We start from the raw sequence: 23227 nt of genomic DNA, 5'->3' as shown, positions 1-23227 counted from the left end.
TGCATGACGTTTTCAAGTGAGAAGGCATCATTTTTGCATTTTCTTTTTTTGAAAAGTTCTGCAGAAATGGCTAAAATGATGAAAACGATGTGGTTAACATGTGCAGAACAACTATTTACTGTGGCCATGGTGCGTTTGCCTCCATTTCCACAGAATTTTAGAGGTTTTTTTCTCAAAAAGTTACAGTTTAAGCCCATTTCCATGGAAACGCAGACGAATCGTTTCTAAAAAGTTGGATTTTCCTCCGTCTATACGGAGACGGAGCAGTTTCAAAACGTCACAGTTTCTCTCTGTGGTTTTATTATTATAAAGCAGCTTCATTCACTGAGTGTTCGATAGATTATATCCGTCCTGTGATGAAAACAACTCGAGGAGGACGTGTCCGCCGACAGAGAGGTGATCTCCTCCATCTGTCACTCGCTGCTGCTTCACATCCTGAAACTTGGCGTCGAGCAAACCGGCAGCAGCCGCTCTGAGATGAAAACATCTTGCGTTCGTGTAGCGGGGAGTATTTATAAGTGGGTGGGCGACGTGCGAGCGGCTGCATATTGTTGTGTAGCAGCCGAACGTGCAGGGCGGACGATTCTATTCCTGCTTCTGAAAATGTTCCAGGTACATGCACAAGGAAGATAAACATGGAGATCAGTCCCTTAACGCCTCCTCCACGGACATTTCCTCTCGATACACACTATATGTACACGTGTGAGCGGATCGTACTGATTGCTTTGTCATGGAAATACAATTTTTGTTTCTTTTTTTGAAGAGATCAAGTAAGAATGAGTAGATTTTCTGAATTAGAGTCAGAGTTTTTATTGTCATTGTGCTAAAAGGTCAATGGAAACATGTTCTCATCCCATTCAGTGCAAAAGAAGAGGAGGGGAAAAAAAAAACAAAACATGGATTGAAAACCAATAAATGTAGATGAAATTACAAACAGAATCTAATTGATAATAAAGTCCTCAGATAAAAGCCACGAGGGGCCAGCTGAGGAAACGCCTCTCACCACTGTAACAGCAGCTTCTCTGCTGAATTATGAGCGATTTCTCTTTGAATCGTCTTGAAAAGACGATTCAAAGAGAAATCGGCTCGTAATTTAGGAGAACCTTTTGAAATTGAAAAGATTCAAATGAATGGAACCTCTTGTACCAACAGTACCTGAGACCAGTGTGTGTGAAGTGTGAGAAACGACGTTCACATCGTCTTCAACATGTTAACCTCTTCCATCCCTTTGGGCTTTTTTCTTTTTTTTTTTTTTTAAGCTTCGTGGACGTCGCAGGTCTGCAGCGTTCAGCGCCACACGCTCTCTCGCTCCCGGCCTCCGCAGACAAAGACCTCCGCTGAAAAAAAAAAGAAAGAAAACCAGCCGATGCGGCGCTTTTCATTGACGCTGAGGATTAGAAGCTGGTGGTCCGTCGCCTCCTCAGAGGCCCCGCCGGCCGGCCGACCGGCCGCTGGACGCTCTGACATCCGCACGGCATCGCGTGCTCGACTCGGTCCGTTTAAAGACGACCGTGAAGCCGTTAACGGGAAAATGACCGAACGTGTATTCACATCTGTATCAGTCGAAATGGCAGATTATTATCCAAATTCCAAGTGAACTGAACCCACTGTTTTTTATTTACTCAACTAATTAATGTGGAAACAACAATGCCGACATTTGCAAAAATCGGATTCGTTATTCGTGTCAGTTTCCTGCTCCACCATGAAGGAGGTCCCTCCACAGCTGATTGATCTCCTCCTGCCTGTCAGGATCACTTCCCTCATTATAACGTCCCAGCTATACAGACAGGCAGATGGACAGCTTGTGTCCTGTCTGAACGCCTACACTGACCTGGTCCTGGATCTGTCCATCATTTTTTTGTGTGTCATTTGGCTGCCAAATCATTTATGACTTCTTGTACTTTTTATCTTTAACTTGTTCTGGACAGCAACTGTTGGGCCCGATTTCTGAAAGTATCATTCTTAACGTCATTTATCAACTCGTCCTGGTTGTCACATTGACGTCCAGATCATGACCTGGAAGGACGGACCTGATGTCAGCTTGTCCTGGATGTCTGCGGACATTGACTGCTCTGGGAGAAATAACTCAGACTCAGGAGTTTAGGATAAAGTACAGCACAACACTTCTATTGGGATTTATTTACGTTCACAGACATTTTTAACTGATAAAGACTAAAAATATGAGGCATTTTGCACAAATGGCATCTTGACTTTTAATAAATCTGTTGAATACTGTAAAATAACGAGGACAAAACATGTCATTTTGAAACATTTTCTGAAACAAAATCATAAAACATGTGTTTTCACACGTGGGGTGAAATGGTTGTGAGACTGTCTTCAGCTGATGGTTGTTGTATAAATTTGTCTAATTGATAAACCCCATGCAGAGTTCAAAGAAACTGTAATTATCGCCTTCAGTACTTTAGTGAAGGAGCGGACATTGTCCTCGGTCATGTTTTCAGTCCCAGTTCAGCGAGCTGCGAGCTTCCCTTGCTGTTCTCGTCTCAGTCTGGACCCGACCGGGTGCCCCTGGTTCTCCATGCGGCCTGAGAGGTTCTGAATGGATCTGCTGCTCGCCGACGAGCCTCTCAGGGACGCCGCCAATCGCGGCTAATGGATTCACGAGCGGCTCTGTAAATAGGCCACGGCGCACGAGCAGGCCGCCGCCGCCGCATCCAGCTCATGAATGATGCATGCGGCGAAACGCGAAAATGACTTCCGGCTTCCAGGAGGCTGCGCTCCATTCTTCTCCCGATTCCAACCTTCCGGCTTCTCTTTTGTTTCTTGACTCGACACGAGAGTTCCTGTAATCCTCTCCTGAATATTCATGACTCGTCACTTCTGACACGTTGCCTTTAATTGAATTAATTCCAACATCTCTGGCAGTTTTCAGTCGTTTATTATACTGGCAGGTTTTTGTGTTTCACTGGTGTCGGAGATGAAATCCGGCAGAGCAGAGCTTACAGGAGCGACGGCGGCTGAGTGGCGAGTCGGGACACTGTGGAGACGCCGGTGAACAGGATTACATGGCAGCGCTGGAAGCAGGCGACTTCATTCCACTGTAGGTTATTTTTAAAGCTCTGTCAAACCAAAGGAAACAGAAAACAGAAAGCAGCCCTTCTCACTGGAACCACTCCGTTCTGAGGGGACCAAAATCTTCAATCACTGTAGCTAGCGACGTATTCAGAATTACAGAAGCATGTTTTTATTGAGCCGCCCTGTATCGTCCGTGTCTCCATGTATGCAGATGATGCTGTGGTAAATGTTACATTTGGTGGTGAAACTGCAGCACGAACAATGTAAATCCTCTGTCAGCGGTTTCCATCTGTGCCGTTTTCAGTTACTTCTGCAGCCAAAATGCAGATATTTCACCGTTTCTACTTGAATGCAGAGTCTAAAAGTCCTGAATCCAGAGAACGGCGAAGGCTGGAACTCGACAGGGTGGGAGTGTCGACACACTGAAGCAGACACAACACCTGACACAGTCTGGGAAAGGGAGCAAAAGGGGGCAAAAGAGGGGCACAGAGGGGTAAAAGCAGACAGCAGGTTGACAAAGTGCACAGCCAGCCACAACAGCAAACATCACGTGAGCAGAACTGCAGACAAAAAGCCTCAAACAGACCCTGGGATTAGCAGTCCCACATAACCTATTTTATAATCTGCATCAAATTACTTGGGAGGATTCAAACGTTTCTGTTGACATTTTCGAGGCCGCACATTCCCAAAGCAGAGTTTTAGTGCCCCGGTCATTTCCCTCGTCGTGCACGATGAGTTTCAGTCCGTTTTTAACTCATCCAGATGTTTGTTTTTCACTGGAATCTGGCCTGATGGTATTACCCAACACGGATTTAATACGGCTCCACTTGGCTGAAGCAGGGATTCATTCAGAGAAAAGAGCTCTTTATTTTGACAATATTTGTACATTTTGTTAAATCAGTGTTTTCGGACGCTGGGGTCGGACGCCAGTCTGAGTCATTCAGTCACAGACATTTCCCTTAACGGGACTGACCTTGCTGTTGTTCTCCAGCCAAAAGTAGTAAGATTGCGTTGATGTCTTTGTCCTTGATGCTCCCTGCTGAATCCACACTGCGCTGAGACATGGTCGCGTTCTGCTTTAGCTTTCCCTGGATGCTTCTTTATTCATATTTTAGTCACAATAAAGAGAATTTTCACCCTCCTTTTAATGCGAACCAGGCCTCTGGGTCTTCTTATTACACATTTTAAGCAGTTATTTCCGGCGGTTCAGTCGTAGCCGGTCGGGGAAACGAGTTGGCATGAGGTCCGTGACCTTGATGGCTCCGTGGTCCGGCGCTGACTTTCTTTTTATGGAGGTGTCAGTGTTGATGCCGGCAGACGGGCTGGGAGGTGAACGCCACCTGGCGCAGGTGGGCGTGACACGGGGGAGATCTGTGGACCTGGACTCCGCCTCCCGCCGTCTGAAGGCCCGTCCTGACGGGAGGGTTCAGACCTGCTGGGACGACGAGACAGAAAACCAGACGCGAAGCGGTGGAGCTGCTCTGCCACCTCCAGTCACTGTCTCCGGATCTCCGAGTGGACGGAAATACGGCGTGGCAGATGAAACTGACATTCCCCCGTGGAGGCTGCGTGGTGTCAGGCGGATCCGGTCTGTCAGGAGACCGCCGGATTACACCCGACAGCCCCGTCAGCACTCACACACACACACACACACACACACACAAACATACCCTTCTTATACTCATGTCAGAGTTTCCCAGTTTTTCTGGATTACTTCCTCTTTCTTTTCTTTTCGTCATGACCGACATGTGGAGCGACATCGTCCTGTCACTGAGCCTGGAGTTGGAGGCGGTCATGACCGTCACCCTCCCAGACTGGCCTTGAAGCTCACCAGTCTGCAGCCAGATCCATGACCTCCTGACCGGCATGGCAGCTGCGTCTCCTCTGTGCTGGCCGCTGAGCGAGGGACGCCACAGGGCGGTGTCCTCGGCCCCCTTCTGGACCCTGGACTGCCTTCACTCATGACTCTAACACCAGGCTCGGCTTGAACTCCGTCTTTAGGGACGATATCAAGTGAGAACGTGAACCTTCGATGTGTTTTGGGTGTCTATTTACGTGACGACGGTGCGCCAAGGCACTGAAAACACAACTTTTTGGAACCAGCTCTCAAGGTGGAACATATAACTGTTGACTCCTGTGAGAGGAAACATGCTTCAATAGTTCTGGACTAACTCGTGTGTTTAGACAGCGACTTGAGGGGTGTCTGACACACGATACACACCAAAACACTAAGAAATCACTCACAGGTATCTTGTCTTCTTAACTTAAAGTACTTCAACATCTTTGAAAGTTTCATATATATTTTGATGTGTGTACAAAAACTGTATCTCACATTAGATTTATGATGTTTCAATAACAAATTAGGGTAGTAAATGTTAGTAAAGATTTTCAGCTGTTTTAACACCTGATTGAACTGGTTTTCCCTTTTGATATGTTTAAACTCTTTTTATGCAGTTTTGCTTTTTTTTTTCAATTTCAAGCTCATTTTTTAATCTATTTTACCAATTTTTCCTATTTTTAAAATATTTATTGTACTTTTCAAGCCAGTACTCGCCAAGAGATGAGAGCTCTTTTGAAAATGTTGCATAAATATAACAAGTATCATCATGCGGCTATAAAAAAAAAAAAAAACAGTCGCAGTTTCAGAAAATGCTTCATTCACAGGCTACAAAAACATTTCTATAAAAATGGGAATACACACCCAGGTGAGGCGCTCATCTGTGAGCAGATTGTGAACAGATGGTGGATTACTGTGTCAAGAATTAGCACTACTAAATATTACAAACGCACACACACGGTTTATTGAGCACTCGAAGGACGCCTGCTATTGATCGGCTGGGATGTGAGTCTCCCGTTATGATAACTGTGTCGGCGGCTCTCATCGTTGCGCAACAGCAGCAGCCTGTGCTTCCCACAGTAATCACTCCGGAGCCAAGTGTTATGTCTACTACTTGAATGGAAAATTGCCGAGGTGGAATATTCACCCTCACACACTCGGGAGCCGAATGCCTCGCCTGGGCGCTCCAGAGTCACAACTAAGGTCCCATTTGCATTTGATGGTCTCATTAAACAGGCCATTAGGGATCCGCGCTGCGCGGGGCGAAGGCTCTTCGTGGCAATTTGCAGTCTGATGGCGATGGTATGCATTCCTGCCAGGTGCCCTTGAGAGGCGGCTGGCATTTCTCCTGCTGATAGAGACCGTGGCGACGGTCTCATCTCGCTGGCAAAAACAAAAATTTTGGCATTTTGTTGCCAGCTGCAAGATATTACAGCAGCGCAGTCGTCCTCCAGAGACCGGATCATTGTTCCTGCTCACGGAGAGACTATTTCACCAAGATCCTGCATGGAGCATGAAATCCAGCTTACATGTGTGAACGAGTAAATGAGCCTCCGCCATCTCTCGAAAGTGGAGCTGGATGTGTTTGTGGAGGACGTTATGAAACATATTGGTGCATTGCAGCCTTAATTTACAATAAAATCTACAAACAAAAGTCGTGGTGAGCCAGGTGACAGAACGCCTTTCGCCTCAGTAACACGCACACAATCACAAGCAATGCAACATCAGTACTGTGAGGAGCTCAGCTTACACCCCTCCAGTCACAAAACACACCAAGAAACAGCATTTGCAGCAATATCTTATTAATCACTGCAGTTAAAGCAATGCCATTGGATAAGTGAGTCATTCTTAAAGCCACCATCTTGGATTATCAGGTCAATGATCAGCCAGATTTGCACCACTAAAACAATCGCCATCCCAAATGTTTGGTGTTCTGTCACCCTTTACTTGAGGTTTCCCTCAACTGCAGTTCAAGAAAGAACGGAGTTTTGTATTTTTTTTTAGATGTTTCTTTGAGCTCTGGTTTCCATTTAATATATGTTTGTGATTTTCAAAAGTGAAGATCCTACAAATGTCTGTTTCCCATTATTAATGTTTATAATGGATTTCTGTCTGTGTGCATCTGTGTGTGGTTTCATGATTAGAACAAACAGCATCCTTTTTAAACGGACGACATTTTCAAAACGTTGACGTGTAAACGCAAAACTTTTCTGAAACGAAAATGCGAAAATGTTGATTTTACTTCAAACTTTTGTGGTGTAACCAGAGATTCTCCGTCATCCTGCTCTTCTCCTCAGACCGCAGCAGCCTGATCATCAGCCATGTGATTTCCAGCCGGTCTTCTTCAGGTCTGTCTTCATACGGGTCGGACACTTGTGGACACACCCGTTCTCAACAGGCTGGAGGCGACAGCAGAATCACATCAAAAACCATCAAATGAATGAATTCTTATGCAATGAACTCCCACAGGTGCTGTTATTACCAGCATGAGACGGTGACTCAGCTCTTCTCTCAAAGCCATAATGAAGCAGAAACAGAACAATCTCACCGATAAATACCTGAACATTGCCTGAGAGCAGCTGATCCCAGACCAGTCCTCCAGCCTGGCAGCTACTTCCTGAATAAGCCAAACTGTAAAGGTCACATTTCCATTCCCCTCTTTTCATCCTGGGCTGTGCCCCCCCCCCCCCCCCACCCGGGCCGTCTGGATCAGGCTGCAGGTCTCTGCCTCTCGTTTCCAAAACGCCTCCTCGTGTTTGGAAAAAGACGGAATCCAGCATGTAGCTGATTAAACCTTTATTCGTGAGCAGTGTGTGACGGCCAGTGTTTACGTGTAAAACAGCGTTTGTGTGTGCGGAGGCAGAATCCAGCTGATGCACGCAGTGCGAGCACAATGGCTTCTCGCCGCCGGAGTGAATGAACTTTACTTCATGAGTGTGTGTGGTGTGTGCCGGGGGGAGGGGAGGGCTGAGCGCAGATAACGTGAATATAAAGAGAAGTTTCCAGCGGGGGCGTGGGGAGCCCTCCATTCAGCGCCGGGATCTTCCCTCGCCCGGTTCTTCTGGGTCACCGCCTCCCGCCGCCGCACGCCGCCGTTTGCTGAATCATCCGCGGGAGGCCCGGGAGCAGGAGGAGTCAGAGAGCACGTCACGGCCGCGGCTGCTGTCGAGCCCCCTTTCTGCTCTGAAGTGAAAAAATGTAGAAAATTTGAGGGGAGTCGGCCCACGTGTGAGAGAGGAGGGTGGAAGATGGGAAATTCGGGAATTAATTCAGCCCAGGATGATCCTGAGCCCTCGTTCACACGGCATCAAGTGAAAATGGAAAACCTTTGTAGCGATTTGAGAATTTTAGACGACTCCCAAGATAGAATTTAATAAAAACACTGAAAAAAAAAAAAAAAGTCAACTTTTCATGGCCTGGAATGCAAACCACGTCTGTTATTTCCATGTGTTTCCACTGAAGAGTGGCCGAGGCTCGTTTCCAGCTAGCCGGGACACTAAAGTGAACGAGCTGAGTGGACTGGGTGAGGAAAACGCGCCCCGGCTCCCATTAATTAGGCAGGTCTCTAAATGTTATTGGAAATGTCAGCGCCCTCCCAGAGCGAGGCTGTTCCGGATCCAGCTGCAGCGACCGGGTCCGGCCCGGTTAAATAGTTCTGCTTCGTTTAGTGAAACACTGCTGCAAATGCTTCAAATGAAACTTTCACCATCAACAGGCGACGGGAGAATAACAGCTTCCAGTAAACAGAATGTAAATGCTTCAAGCAAGGAAAGATGCATCAATGGAAGATATCGCAGCTTCATATTGAAAGATTTCGATGTGAAAGTGGGGAAAAAATGCTTGAAACGAGTCCTTCACTGCGTTGAGAATCATTCTCCCTGCCTTATCCAATCAATCCTCTCTTCCTCCCTCGTATGTGAGACACTAACTGCTGTAAAAGTGAACAAAATAAACTCAACAACACGATCGATTTGTTCCGGATCGGTCCTGACCGCCCGCCGCCCGTCGGGTCGTCGGATCGGATTGCCAGGATTCAGATGCAGCAGACACAGGAGGTCCTTTGTTCCAAACACCAGATCATAAAGTTTATTGTCCTCGGGGATCATAAAGTTCACCTTGACCTTTGCAACCTGCAGCAGAGACTGAGATATTCCACCATTTCATGGAAAATCATAGACGTTGTTCTTAACTATCTGGGAAGAAATAAATCTCCATGTTGGAATTGGGGGAAAGAAAAGGGTTGAAAAGTAACTGGAAACAACTGGTGGCAGGTATTTCACTGTCTTCACATTTATGATGCAAAATTGGGATAAAAACATGAAAAACCAGCAGCTGAGTATTTGTTTCTTCACAGAAGGTGCATTTTGTGTCATTTTAGTAAAACATTCACCAAAAATAACCCTCCGCCGAAAACTAAAAAGAGAACAAAGTGACAAAGAGAAGAGGTGGCGACAGCAGGCGGGCAGAGGAACACTCGCTCGACTTCATTAGAGAAACTGAGAGAGGCTGTTTTTCCAGCGCTCAGCCTCTAACGCCCCTGCAGAGCTGGAAACAACCTCCCTCACACAAAGAGTCGCTATGTGGACGGTCGCAGGATGTACCACCACACACACACACACACACACACACACCGCTAACAGAACCGTTCAGCCTTCATTTAGAACGACGTTATTTTTGGAATTACTGTTGAGAAATATCACAAAAGAAAATCAGTTCCAGCCAAAAAGAGAAACGGACACGTTTGACAAGGACTGAAAGCTCGACACCATGTCAGCTGAGGATGGTGAAGAATCCAGTCTGGCCGGCTGATCAGAGCCATCAGAGCGAGCTGAGAGGTTCTCCATAGCGAGCGGGTGGAGGAGTTAAAGACAAACCCACCTTGACATTTTCAGGCTGAGCGTTCCGCCTTCTCCCTCTCATGGAGCCGAGCCCTGAGCGGCGACTCTGAAGCACAACCGTCTCCGCTTTGATGCCAGTTCAGTGCGATTTAAATAAACTGCTGCTCGGATCCAGTTGGGTTTATCAGACATCCTGCTGGCAGCTCGGCCTGCTTCCTCACAGGAGAAGGAAGTTTTCTCATTCTTGAAAGATTCATTCCGGTCTGTCGGGTCAGAGTTTCTGAAAGGGGACGGTTCTTATTCATATTTTAAAATAAAATATGTGTTAGTTTGATCCAGACCGGGTTATTCCTCCTTTCGCTTCGTGTCTCTCGGCGTTGTGCATCTATTAGAGAGGAACTCCCTGTATTTACAGGAGCGCCTGCCTGCAGCTCCCACCAAGGTGCCCTTGTCTGAACTCGGAGCAGCGGCTTCACCCCGCCGCCCTCAGGAGCAGCCGGTGGAAGGATCACGGATCAGAGGCATCCTGCTAGTGGCTAGCATGACTCAGGGAAAATATCCACTTTTGATTTGCCGGTGACGGACGGCGGCACGTGGGCCGGCCTCCTCTGGAAACAGAGATATCTGACCTCTCGGCTGAGTCCGAACATCCCTCAGAGGATGGATGCAGCTACGCAGCGCGCCTGGTGTTAGTAACACGCCTGAATCACACAGAAATCCTCCCAGAATGCCTCTGGCTCCTCTCAGACTGTCTCTGTGTTCAGATGTGTCATTGTTCAGAAGGTTGGGAGTTTTTTTTTCTACATTCGTTCAAGTGCAGCTGAAACACACAATATAAACGGATCCTAAATACAAACCATGGATTTAATCAGTAATATATTCTGATGTTTCACCAAATACTTTCTTTCTTTAAGGTGTGTGTCCACTCCTTAAATATATCAGCAGTATTACGTATTTGGACCATTCACATGTTAAATTAAGTTATATATTGCATTCTATCACCCAAGCTGTCTGAACACGATTTACATAACTGGTATCAACGGCGTGCACGACGCACGCGTCAGGAGCAATATGGGCTTCAGCATTCTGTCCACAGGAAACTTTGACAGCTTGACACAAATCATGGATCTGCTAAACTTTGCACTGGAAAGACCATCAGTATCTCCGCTTCACTCAGTAACAAGTTAACTTAACAGCTTAGAACTCTGGAAAACTTGGTCGTTTTACAACCTTTTGCAAAGAAAAAAATCAAAAGCCTCCAGTTTCTCTCTCCTCACTTTGATGTTCGCTGCTACTGCTCAGATGTTACGAGCTTTTTGGTCTGTGGGAGGAAATTAAAGCACGAGGAGGAAACCCACACAGAGAGATGAGACACGGACTCAAACCCGCAACCTTTTTTCCCCTATGAGCCAAGGATGAAGAGTATATGATAAAGTAATGAGAAGAGGAGCATTAAAATGACGATGATGATGGTCCTTCATCCCCTCCTCGCCGCCCCGCCCCTCCGGCTGCGTTGCCACGGCGACTGCCGGTGTACGTGATGACGTAGGGTGTATATGAGCGCAGGCGGCGGGATCTCTCTCCTTTTTACCGCCATCGGAGCGGAGCGTCTTTCTTCCCGGAGCCTGCCTCACTGCGGACCCGCCGTACCTGTCGAGCCCGCCGGCCACACAGCGAAGGTAGGAACCCGGGGGCCGGGGCGCGACACGCGGCGCGCGCGCCACGTCGTGTTGGCAGCGCGAAAGGCGAGCTGCGTGTCCGGGTTTTCTGTCGATTCGCGGTTGTTTGAGCGGAGCGAGAAGACGGCGGAGCTCGGCTAATGCTAGCGGAGCGAGGCGGCGGCAGCAGCCATTGAGGCTGCCTCCACCATGATGTGCGAATTTAACACATATTCACGCAATTACCGCTCCTGACGCCCGGTCGCCGCCGTTCCCGGCGGGTTGTAGGAATGACACCGCGCACGGTTATTCCTGTAGCTGTCAATTTTATTCCTCATTTGCTGACACGTGTCTCGTATCGTGTATTTTTTTTTTTTTTTTCAATACTTGACCTTATTTTTTTTTTTTTTTTTTGAGGATGAGACCCGGGGTGGGGATCCGGGATCCGGGGATCGGGCTGTGTTCGCACCCGGTATCCGGTTCTGTTGGATTAAAGGACGGTGGTTTAAAAACGTGGTACCAGGGTGGCACTTCCTAACCGGGCCGTGTTTTCCCGTTCTCTGTGTTTCTGTGTGTGTGTGTGTGTGTGTGTGTGTGTGTGTGTGTCCTCCCACTCGGTGTGCTTCGAGCTAGCAGCACACATGCTAGCTTTAACTAGTTACCAGCGCTAACTAGCACGGGGAGGGTGGGGTGGGTGGTTAAGGGGGAGGGGGGCAGGACGGGGGGGGGGTTCAACAGGTTGTCCGGCCTCATGGGGGACCTGGAGCCCGTCTCGGGGCTTTCTTGTGTTGGTCCCCGGTGGTTTGGGGACCCGAGCAACACGTGGTCGGTCCAGCAGGCTGGATTAGGAGAGGACAGGCTTGAACCCGGACAGGGTGCGGGATCTTTCCAGATTATCCCTCAAACCACCGTGTTTTGTTGGATTAGATCGAGATTAGGATGCTGCACCCTGACCCAGACTCCCACCATGAGTCATTTACACACCTGATTGTTTTTGCGTGTGAACTTTGAACTTAATTGACTCTTGCCTCAGATGATTGATCGGAGAGAAGAGGCTGAAGTCTGGTCATCTGCTGGTCTTTCTTTGTTTTGCAGAGAATTCATGAAGAAAATGTCCATATCTCCACAGAATCCAGCAATTACTACTGGGAGTAATGACAATCCCAACGTAAAACCAATCTGATGAAAGCTAAATCGGTGAAATGTCTGGATTGGAGCGTCTTGCGGCCCGGCTTATGCCCCCAAGCCTCATGTTTGACTCCCCCGGCGTAAAGTGATTTTTGACAACCTCTCAGTTTTAGAAATGTGCTGCAGCTAAAAGCTTTTCCCCACACTTCTGTCATGAATAATTTGTTCCGATGGAAAATTGAAGATGTGCGTCGGAATCGTAGTAAGGAGGATAAAAACCCTGCAGGTCTGCGTTTTGGCGTTTCCTGGTCCTGGAGAGCTCCTGGGGTCCATGGAGCCGGTCTGACGTGACGTGGAGGACGGGTCCTCCGGCACGCTTCATCTTTTATCCCCGTTTGAAAGAAGAAACGTGAGCTGGCAGTCAGCTGGAGCTCAGTAATCTGGCTGTATTAGCTTCATGCAGGCCGGCTAATATTTAGGTACATTGTTGGGACGTGGTTGCTTCTGTAAGGCCGTGCACGCCCTCTTAGGAAAAGCCTTTGTTTATATGTAAAGTAGGTGGTTTTCCCTGAAATGACAGGTGACAGGCTGCGTCAGGAACATTTGCACTTGTTTTTTTTTTTTTTTCTAAAACTATAGTTTCCAGTGCAGTTGCAGCAGGTGTGTGTGGTTTTGTTTGTAACCAGTGTTTTTCTTTTCTATCGACACATGGCAGTGATGTTCCAGTTATCCAGGAACTCTTTGATTCTCTGTGTTTATCCAGGTTTGACGGTCATGATTTCCCTCATTAGTTCCTTCCTTTGAGATAATTATTGGCTTATTCAACAAAACCAGTCAGTCAGGTCTGTCAGTTTGAGTTCAGTCAGATTATAGTTTGACTTTCAGAATCTGAAAGCTGTGTGAGGGATTAACAGAAAACCAACATCAAGCTCTCCAGATGTGCAGATATCCAGTTATTGGTAACGTTGGAGAGGCTTCGCGTCTCCGTGTTGATATAAAACATCCAGCAGGAGATGGTATCGGTGTGGAGGAAGCCGGCTGTGTTCAGTAGCGCCCGGCGCAGCAGTGATATGATCGCTGCTGTCAGCAGGACTGGCGTGTTGTGACTGATACTGCAGCTCCGGCCCGGCTGCGCCTGTTTGCATTCTTCGCCTCTGAACTGGTGATAAAAGCTGTTCTGGACTGGGCTTGGTGCTCCGTGCTGCTGAAACGCATGAAGCTCCTGGTGTCTGGATTCCCGTTTTCCTCATTCAGGCTCCTATTTGCAGAATATATTCTCCTTTTTTAAACTCCCCTCCCCTGGAAGTGTTTGCATTCCTCTGATTGGCCGGCTCCCAGGCAGCGAGTAATTTGACACCAGCTTCATTGTCTTGGATTCAGCTGATATCAGAGGCTGGCTGTAGGTCAGAGAATCGATCGGCTCCATATTGTCCATCGTCGACTCTCTCCATGTCGTTTCCCGTCTCGGATAACGCCGCTCGCTGCTTCGGCCACATTTCAGTGTTGGATTGTCTTTATTTTTTTTCCCTCCTCGCCGTGATGATTCCAGGCTTTAAGTTTCCGCCACCCTAGCAAATGTGAGTTTTTGACACCGCTGTCGCTTTCAGGTCATGATGGGCTCGCTGTCCTGCGGGTGGCGGCGGTCTGCCCCTCCGGACAGGACGCCGCTGTAATCGATCCGTCTCCGGGGAGGAAGGGTGGGGCGACGAGGGGGGCGGACGCTCGGCTGGATCCTTTCAGGGGTTTTGTTTTTGTTTTTGTCCCCCGGTCCAGCATGATGGCTTCAGCAGCATCCAGACGTCAGTTTCTCTGTTCATGGATTCCAGTCAGAAGGACTGAAGCCTTTTCCTGCTTTATTTACCTGCAAATTCTTAAAAACTTTCTCAAATAAAAAACCCCAGAAGGTTGCATTTTCACTTGAAACATGATGCACAAAATGCTGACGCTTTATTAAATTAAGAAAGGGTCGATTGTTACCTGCTGGTTCACGTAAACCAAAGTTTTCTGAGCCGTTTGCTGTTTGAACGGGAACCGTCATGGCGGCCCGCCGTCGTTGATAATCGACTAGTCGCCGTCAGATTCCTGCTCTCGCAGGACTTCAGTCACATAATAACCGCGGAGAGCTGCCGCCTGCAGACGAGGTGCCGGCGCTCCGAGCGGCCGTCTCGACGCGCCGCCTTGTTTGTTTTCATCCGTCTCCAGCATCTCGCGCTCAGGAGCGCAGCCTCGACTCGGCTTTGATCTGGCAGCCTGTCAGCCAGGAGTGTCGACTGCTGCCTCGGGTTCCTTATTATATGCATTTTTTATGCATTTCCTTTCAAATGGGGGGGGGGGGGGGGTTGTGCACACGCAGCAGTATTCTGCAGGAGTGCTCCTATTGCCGGTTTGATTTCCATCATTCTGACAGGTGTTGCTTTTTTTCCGTTCAATAAAAATGTAAGTTGCATAACAGAAATCGTGCATGTGAGCAGAGAACTGATTATCGTTTGCAGCCTGAGCCTGACGCTCACGCTGTCACCTGAAATTCCCGAGCACGGGTCGGGAAGGCGTCTCCTGCTTACCTGGACGGTCTGATTAGCAGCGGTGTGAAAAGACGGAGCGCTCGTCGCAGGATGAGAAGTGGCAGAACTCCGCCGCCATGTTCAGTTGGTATTTCATGTGCTAATCGTTGTTTTCTGTCTTTCCAGCATCACCTGAAACTCGGCTACGATGGCAGACATTGACAAGTGAGTATTGACTCTATTGAAATGCTTTTATAATAACCTGGAAGTATCTGGAATGTCTTTAGAGCACAGAACTACGAGCAGGATCATGTCGAGACGGTTAAATGAGCAGAAGTTTGGAGGCTCTCTGGTGCGATGTGAGGTCCGCACGCCTCCGATGCGCCTCAGTAGCGGCTCGATGCGCGCCGTGGAAACGTTTCCCCGCTCCAGCAGCCGGACGCCACGCCCGGGCTCGGGTTGCTCCGCTCCGGTCCAGCACGAGTGACGCTGCACAGGCTGCCTCACACCCCAGACTCCTCCCCCTCCTCCTCCTCCTCCTGCTCCTCTCTGGCTCGCCGTCGCTGCAGACTGACGGAGGCTGAGAGGCTGTGTCATGTTCTGCTCTCGGGGCAGGAGTCATGTTTCACCGCTGGGAACGGCATCATGGGTAAAGAGAGGCTCCACTTTTGATTACTGCTGCGGTTCTTCAGCTCCTGGGAGCAGCAGGGACGCCTCGGTGTGGAGTCATTCTGACTCCGGCAGCTTTTTCCTGCATACCTCAACACTGAAGTCGGTTTTTAATTGAATGTTTATGATGCGACAGGCGCCGTTTTTTGGCAGTGTTATCACAAGTTCAGAATATTATGAGGCTATTTCTCTAAATGCTTATTTCATACCGAGTAGTAATCAGTTCAATTTGGCTCTGTGGTGCGATAGGCTGGATTTTGAGCTATAAGAGTTTAAGTCATTTTTTTCTCAGCCTGCAGCAGATACAATCAATCACATCGTCAATAACTCTTCCTGAGCAGCATCCAGGCCTGTTGCCTCAGTTTTGATGGCACTGATGTGTTAACACGGCCAGGAACCGACCGAAATAAACCATACAGGGACGACTGCTGGACAACAAATGGCCGAACCCAGCGGTCATTGTCTTAACTCTCTCACTAGACGGCTGTGGACCGTCCAGCCCTCTGTCTGCGTTCCTTCCTGTTGGTACGGCTAGTCGGAGGCTGTTGGACGACGGTGCATCATCGGCGTAGAGCAACGCGTGAATTAAGCTTCAGATTTCTGCAAGCAGAAGGAAACGTTTTGTCCTGGTTCTTTAAGTGACATTTTCTGTCTGTTTAGACAAACATCGTGGTCCAAGGTGTGATTTCCTTGTTTTTCCTGACCTTCTGCCCCCTCTGTGTCCCCCGAGCAGCAAAGACCAGGCTGAGATGGACCCAGCCGACATGGAGGACGTGGAGGAAGTGGAGGAGGACGAGACGGGAGAGGACGAGAACAGCAAAGGTAGCGAGAGGCGAACAGTCCGCTCAGACCGTCGTCCTCCAGGTGTGTCGGGACGTCTGAACCCTGCCGGCGCTTCCTGGTTCTGAGTTGCGTTTAAGAGCCGTGAGGCACTAATCCACTTTATTTTGGGACGCGGCGGCGGTTTGCTCAGCCTTTGATGCTCGGTAAATGATTCAGACACGCGTTGGCTTCGCCGGCGTCTTGTGGACGGATGCAGATATCTGCCCGGCCGCCTCTTCTATAGCCGTCTCCCAGGACTCCTGGTTCCGGCGGCCCACGGCTGATCTGTCACAGCCAAGCGCTCTCAGACGGCCGTGCACGCGCACGAGCGCGATTAGAAACGCGCGAGTGATGCACGGATTGGGGCGTATCCGTGGAAACGGTCAGATATTTGATGTCAGTGTTGTTTCCGCCGTCGAAGTCCTGTAACGTGTGTGTGTGGTGTGTGTGTGTGTCCTCAGCTCGTCAGCTGACCGTGCAGATGATGCAGAACCCACAGATCCTGGCGGCGCTGCAGGAGAGGCTGGACGGCCTGAACGGGTCGCCGTCGGGCTACATGGAGAGGTGAGCAGCGCGTCCTCCTTCCTCGCCGGCGATCGGCTGCCGGACGTCCGCTCAGCCGCCCGTCTTTAACCGAGGGCGTGTGTGTTCTGCGTGTCCGTCCCCCTCAGTTTACCAAAGGTCGTAAAGCGCCGTGTGAACGCCCTGAAGAACCTGCAGGTGAAGTGCACCCACATCGAGGCCAAGTTCTACGAGGAGGTGCACGAGCTGGAGAGGAAGTACGCCGCGCTGTACCAGCCGCTCTTCGACAAAGTGAGTCGCGGCTTCTTCCCTGAGATATATGATCTGGTTTTCATTGGGCTTTAAACCGCGGCCCGTCGTGCCTCGTAGCTGTAAAGACGGAGCGGATAAAGTTAAAATAAAACTGAAAAGGCCGTAAGTTCAGAGAAAACCCGTCAGGCTGTATTACGTCTTGAGGCGACGCTGCTGTGGTTCCATTCAGAGAAGTCGTGTTGTTGTGTTGAAGAGATGCATTTAGAGACGTTTCTCTGGGTTTTACTCGCCGTGACGCCGCGGTGAAACGTCTCCTCGCCGTTTTCTGTATCTCGTAGCTGTCAGGTGATCTGCTCTGTCGGTTCCTCTGCAGAAAGCAGGGATGTGTTGTTTAAAGTGTGTGTCTGGAGCCAGACGCCTCGCTGAACTGTGTGTTCGCCCCGCATGCGTCACGCCGCTAACGAAGCGTCTCCGCTCTGTTTTCACGCCAACAAAGCCGCCGCGCCGCTCGGTGCCTCACCTGTTTATAGATCCGCTGCAGACCTGAGAGGGTGTTGCTGATTTTATCCTCTGTCGGCACGTTTTCCTCGATGTGACAGAACATCAGCTTTACTTCAGCTCCAGAATGTGTGTAGATATCCTGGTTCTGGAAGGTTGTTCTGGCTCTTTGTGGCTCCTGAACTGAGCCGGTCCCAGCGGATCCAAACCCCCGGCTCCAGTCCTGACTCTGCCCCCCCCCCCCCCCCCCACAGCGCAGCGACATCGTGAAAGCCGCCTACGAGCCCACAGACGAGGAGTGTGAGTGGAAGGCGGATGAGGAGGAAGAGCTGACAGTAAGTAAGCAGGTACAGGTGACGTATACACCTGCATGCTTCAGTGTGTGTGTCTGTGTGTGTGTGTGTGGGGGGGGGGTTAATGCATGCACGGAGCTCTGTGTGGGCGTAGCTGGTGGAGGGGGGGGTAGTTACCAGAACAAGCCATATTTTGAAGAGAACGCGTCTCGCCGCAGGACGAGATGAAGGAGAAGGCGAAGCTGGAGGAGGAGAAGAAGGACGAGGAGAAGGAGGACCCCAAAGGCATCCCCGAGTTCTGGCTAACGGTTTTCAAGAATGTGGACCTGCTGAGCGACATGCTGCAGGTACGTGCACGGCGCCGGAGGCGGCGGCGCGGGGCTCTGCCTCCCCCTGCTGGCCGGAGCTGAGCGCTGCGCCTGTCTCCCTGCAGGAGCACGACGAGCCCATCCTCAAACACCTACAAGACATCAAGGTCAAGTTCTCCGACCCGGGACAGCCCATGGTGAGTCCGCCGCCCGCTCCCTCCACCCCCCCACCCCCCGAGCCGGCCCCTGACCCCGCCGTCTGTCCCTCCAGAGCTTCACGTTAGAGTTCCACTTCGAGCCCAACGACTTCTTCACGAACACGGTGCTGACGAAAACCTACAAGATGCGGTCGGAGCCGGACGAGAGCGACCCCTTCTCCTTCGACGGCCCGGAGATCATGTGCTGCACGGGGTGAGCCTCCGCGGCCGCAGCGCGTCTCTAAAACAGGTCCGCTTCCTGTCACTAACCCCGCCCACTCCGCTCCCCCCCCCAGGTGCACGATCGACTGGACGAAGGGGAAGAACGTCACGTTGAAAACAATCAAGAAGAAACAGAAGCACAAGGGCCGCGGAACGGTCCGGACCGTCACCAAGACGGTGCCCAACGACTCCTTCTTCAACTTCTTCACCCCGCCAGAGGGTGAGCCGGGGAGGGGGCGGGGCCGGGGGAGGGGGCGGGGCCGGGACGGCCTCACATGGCGCGTTCAGTCTCTTCTAACTGTGTCCGTCTTTTGTTTACAGTCCCTGAAAACGGAGAGTTGGTGAGTCGGAGATCGTTTCTCTGCTGCTTCTGTTCACTGAAACATTCCGAATAGGCCGGAGGAGCTCTCCGGTCCCACGATGCACCCTGACTGAACGCCGTGTCGTTTTCAGGACGAGGACTCGGAGGCGGTCCTGGCCGCCGACTTCGAGATCGGCCACTTCATCCGCGAGCGCATCGTCCCGCGGGCCGTGCTGTACTTCACGGGCGAGGCCATCGAGGACGACGACGACGACGTGAGTGCGCCTCCTCGCCGCTCTAGGCAGGCGTTGGGTTGAGTTCCGTGGGTTTGAGCTCCGTTTGTTCTTCCCGCAGTACGACGAGGAGGGAGAAGAGGCGGACGACGAGGTGAGCGCAGCTGTCCAGATGTTTTCCTCTGAGCCGCGGTGCTGAAGCCGACTGACGGCCGGTCTGTTCACAGGAAGGAGAGGAGGAGGCCGACGAGGAGAACGACCCCGACTACGATCCCAAGGTGAGCCCCACACACACACACACACACACCCTGTCCGTCCAGAACCAGCCGACTCGGCAGTTCTCCACCCGGCGGGCGGAGGGCGGCCGGCTGAGATTTCAACATACAGAATACATACTGTCAAACATCCCCATGTTCCGCTTCAGCTTTTTTCTTTTGTGGCGATTCGGCTCCGGATGACTTCCTGCTTATTTCTTTATCCCCCCCCCTCCTCCACTTTCAGCATGGAGTCCGAGCGCTGCATGCTCTCTACTAAAACCTTCCAGTAATTCCGCTCTGGCCCGAGGCCTGATGGGGGAGTTTCAGCCGGCGGTTAACGCCTCGGTTTACGAACGGCAGCCGCTGAGGGAAAACTGGAGGAGCTGCTCTGATCTCAGGAGTCTGACGCGTTACTGAGGCTGAAAGGATCAGTTTTCCTTGACTTTTGTGCCGTCGAGGTGTTTAAAGGAGTTAAATTAACAGTAAAACTGCTGATCTGTCTGAATGTTGCAGGGGTGTTTTCATCCCTGGTTGAACAATGAGAGATGTTTGTCCAGGAGGGGGCAGCACTGCTCTGAGCAGGGATTCCTCCTTCAGTGTTTGACTTTGTTCTAGAAGAAGCGAGTGACGAGACATGGATACTAGTTTGTTTTTAGACTCTTCAACATGTTATGGATTCCTCAAACAGGACGTTGGGATTAAAGTTTCGAACGTTCCGGGATCAGAGAGGCGTTTCTGTCGGTCCTGAAATCCTCCATCAGTTTCCTCCACAAAGTGAAAATACAAACCATTTAATCCACACTCTACTGAAAGTGTGGGAGTGTTTGACGAGACTCTTTGACATTCTGTATTCTGCTTTTATTTATTTTTTTTCTTTCTCCTGTTCATGATGTTTCTTCATCTCCGGTCACTTGAGCATCTTTTGTCAGCTCCTCTTTAAATTTTTCCTCACTAGGTTTAAGTGGTGACAGTAGAAAAATAACCCTGTCCTGGTAGGTAACGGCTCGTGACTCGTCAGCTTACTACCACCCCCGCCCCCCCATCACCCTTTGAGTTTGGCTTTTCCCCCTCCGTCTGCACCCCCCCCCCGCCGCCGCCACGCTGCACCCCCCCCCCCCCCCCCCTCCTCCCCCCACTAACCTCTGACCTCTGACCTCATCTCCACCTGCGCCTGTATCATCTCTGTATGTTGAAACGAGTCCAGCCCTCCTTTCTGTTCTTTTTCTTGTCGTTCCCGCCATGTTTGAACCGAGGTCCCGTCTTGTTTTCGGGGTTCCATCGGTTCTCTTTATTTCTCCTCACCTCCCATTGAAACGTCACCAGTCTGGTTCTTTTATTTTGTACATGTGGTTTTTTATCTGTTACATGTTCACATGAGTTGTGTTCGGTTGTTCCCCCCCCCCCCCCCCCCCCCCCTCCCTGAAAGTCGTTCAAGGCAGAAAATGTGTCATTAGCCGCTTCGCTAACGATTTTAGGCTGTAAACCTTAGATTAGAGGTGTCAAACATGAGGCCCGTGGGTCAAAAGTGGCCCGTAAGAGGCTCTAATCTGGCCAAACCACCGACGCTGAGTCATCAGTGATGTCTTTAGGAATGCTAGCTAGCTAGCATTAGCCTCCAGCTCGAATTCATGGCAGCATCGCGGATGTCTCAGCTCAGGTGTGTCTGCTGTTCTTCACAAAATTTATAAAATAAAGTAAACCTTCCCTGAATCTTGGTAGTCTGCCGGGCCGCATTGGAGCCTCTTTTGGGCCGACTTCGGTCCACGCGCCTTATGTTTGACGAACCTTTCTGAACCCACAGCCCAGTGCAGTAGATCTGTGCCACTCGGCGCAGCGCCCTCTAGTGGACCAGACTGACACTAACCAGTCGACTCTCGGCTCCGATGCAGATCAGTTCCTCTCATGTGAACGTGTGTGTCCATGTTGACGGACGCCGTCTGAGTGGGCTTTTTGGAGTGTGTGTGTGTGTGTGTGTGTGTTGATGTCATTACATGAAAACAGCGTGTGTGACCCCTCCCTCCCCTCTCTGTGCCCCCCCCCCCCCCCTCCAGAAGGATGCAGCCCCCCCAGCTGAGTGCAAGCAGCAGTGAAGCCGGCCGGCTGCCTCGAGGATCGACTGCACTGTAACGGCTTCTCAAATGAAAACAAACAAAAAAAAATCTAAAAATAAAAAAAAAAATAGTTACTTAACGCCTTATAATGTTTTGTATTTTTCTTGGTAGAGAATTTGAAGAAGAAAAAAAAAGAAGGTTTCAAGATTTTTGTTACAAAAACTCACGGTATTGTGCTGCGAGCTGCGAGGCTCCGTATACATAGTATTTTACTAGACCAGGTTTCTCTTCTCTGTACCATAGATAGAGCGGAAACTCTCCAACAACAGCATGAACGTGTTTCTCACTGCTAAACTAGTTTTGGGTTCTTGTGAAGTCTTTTGTTGTATTTGCTCTCGGACAACAGCTGTGGGTTCGACTGCGCGGCGGCGGCGGCGGCGGGGACGGCTCCTCCTCCCTCGTCTTCGGGTGCTGCTTTCTATTTGAGGGACGGAGCTTGAAGTTAAACAAAAAAAAAAAAAAAAAAACCACTGTAGCATTTCCAGAAAACACCCAGAGACTGGACGAACGGCGCCGCCGTTCCCTCTCAGAACATTCCAGTTAGAAACGGGAAACGTGTCGACCGATCGGCTCCGGAACATTCCGCCTGACCGCTTCTCTCTTCAGGCTCAGCTCGTCTCTTCAATAGCACTTTGCGGCGCTCGGCCCGCCGCGTCCGGTCGTCGGCGAGCGGTGGAGGGATAGGCGTTGGGGGCGGAGCCGCCGCCGCCCCGCCCCGCCCCGGGGGAGTCTGGGAGCTCGATGGGAACAGATGTAGCACAGTGGGCGACGGGGGAAAAGTCCGTTTCAGGTTCTAAATTTCAGAAGTCCATTCCTCCCCGGGAGTTCCTCCTTCCTTTATCACTGTGACATGAGGGGGCGTGTGATAAGGCCGCCGCGTTGGCCAATGACCCGCCGCCCCCCCCCCCCCCCTTCCTCTCTCCTCTCCGCTTACCCAGAAGGCCACAGAGAATCATATCAGAGCAATACTTCCAGGTTAGGAGGGGAGGGGGGCGGAGACGCCGCAGTCCGCCCCCCTCCCAGTCCAGGCAGCGCCTTGTTTCTTTCCGTTTGGGGGGGGGGGGCGGTCGTGTCCACTGTGGAGAGCCAGGGTACTTCTCATTCTGCAGGGAGTATTCAGGACGGGGGGGCGGGGGTTAAGGGTTAAAGAAAAGACGTGACGGCGGTTCTGTGGGTCCTTCAGAGCAGCTGTTGTCGAGGCAAAACGCTATGCTACAAAATAATGTACTCAATAACTGTCCGTGTATGTTCATGAATAAATTGGTTCAACCTGTCAGCCGGACGCCTCCTGTCGTCTCTGAGCCTCCAGCTCCAAACCACGGCTTTCCACATCGCGTCATCGGAAGTGAAGCTTCACTTCTAGACTGAATGGTCATACTTCATATTAAACTATACCAGTCCAAAATGTGACTGCTGTTTGTGTGGCTGGAAAACCTTCGTTTCTGGATATGATGGAAGGGAGAAGCCATGGTCCGGCGGACCCACCGGCCGGGGAGTCGGATTCGCTGGCGGAGAGGGAAACCGGACAGACTTGGCAGATCCAA

At 50.5% G+C, this 23227-nt stretch overlaps 1 protein-coding gene and 1 long non-coding RNA gene across 5 annotated transcripts; both read left to right on the top strand.

Annotated features, from left to right (window-relative positions):
* Positions 1-1162: 1162 nt before the first annotated feature.
* On the top strand, positions 1163-22956 carry LOC115404156 (uncharacterized). The gene is made up of 3 exons (XR_003933305.1): positions 1163-1175; positions 13717-13722; positions 22867-22956. It is a non-coding gene; the product is annotated as an uncharacterized LOC115404156 (long non-coding RNA).
* On the top strand, positions 11279-22956 carry nap1l1 (nucleosome assembly protein 1-like 1). 4 transcript variants are annotated; one of them, XM_030113371.1, is made up of 16 exons: positions 11279-11390; positions 15185-15223; positions 16401-16489; positions 16951-17053; positions 17161-17302; positions 18016-18108; positions 18273-18401; positions 18488-18559; positions 18634-18773; positions 18856-19001; positions 19103-19122; positions 19235-19357; positions 19437-19469; positions 19543-19593; positions 21624-22658; positions 22707-22956. In XM_030113371.1, the coding sequence occupies exons 2-15, from the start codon at positions 15207-15209 to the stop codon at positions 21660-21662; spliced, it is 1197 nt and encodes a 398-aa protein (XP_029969231.1). In that variant the 5' UTR covers positions 11279-11390; positions 15185-15206; the 3' UTR covers positions 21663-22658; positions 22707-22956. The 4 variants fall into 4 exon arrangements, with proteins under 4 accessions (XP_029969231.1, XP_029969233.1, XP_029969234.1 ...); XM_030113373.1 differs by lacking the exon at positions 22707-22956 and adding an exon at positions 20528-20558 and having other exon boundaries at positions 11280-11390; positions 21624-22198; XM_030113374.1 differs by lacking the exon at positions 22707-22956 and adding an exon at positions 20528-20564 and having other exon boundaries at positions 11280-11390; positions 21624-22198.
* Positions 22957-23227: the final 271 nt, after the last annotated feature.

Source organism: Salarias fasciatus, chromosome 17 (assembly GCF_902148845.1).
Source record: "Salarias fasciatus chromosome 17, fSalaFa1.1, whole genome shotgun sequence".
Taxonomy (NCBI): Eukaryota; Metazoa; Chordata; class Actinopteri; order Blenniiformes; family Blenniidae; genus Salarias; species Salarias fasciatus.
Note: the sequence above shows the minus strand (reverse complement) of the source record. Positions and strands in the feature narration are given on the sequence as shown.

Excerpts from the sequence above, each read along its gene's own strand:
- nap1l1 (XM_030113371.1), top strand. Across the intron at positions 18,109-18,272 it reads AGCTGACAGTAAGTAAGCAG|GACGAGATGAAGGAGAAGGC; the intron begins GTACAGGTGACG and ends GTCTCGCCGCAG. Across the intron at positions 19,002-19,102 it reads CTTCTTCACCCCGCCAGAGG|TCCCTGAAAACGGAGAGTTG; the intron begins GTGAGCCGGGGA and ends TTTTGTTTACAG.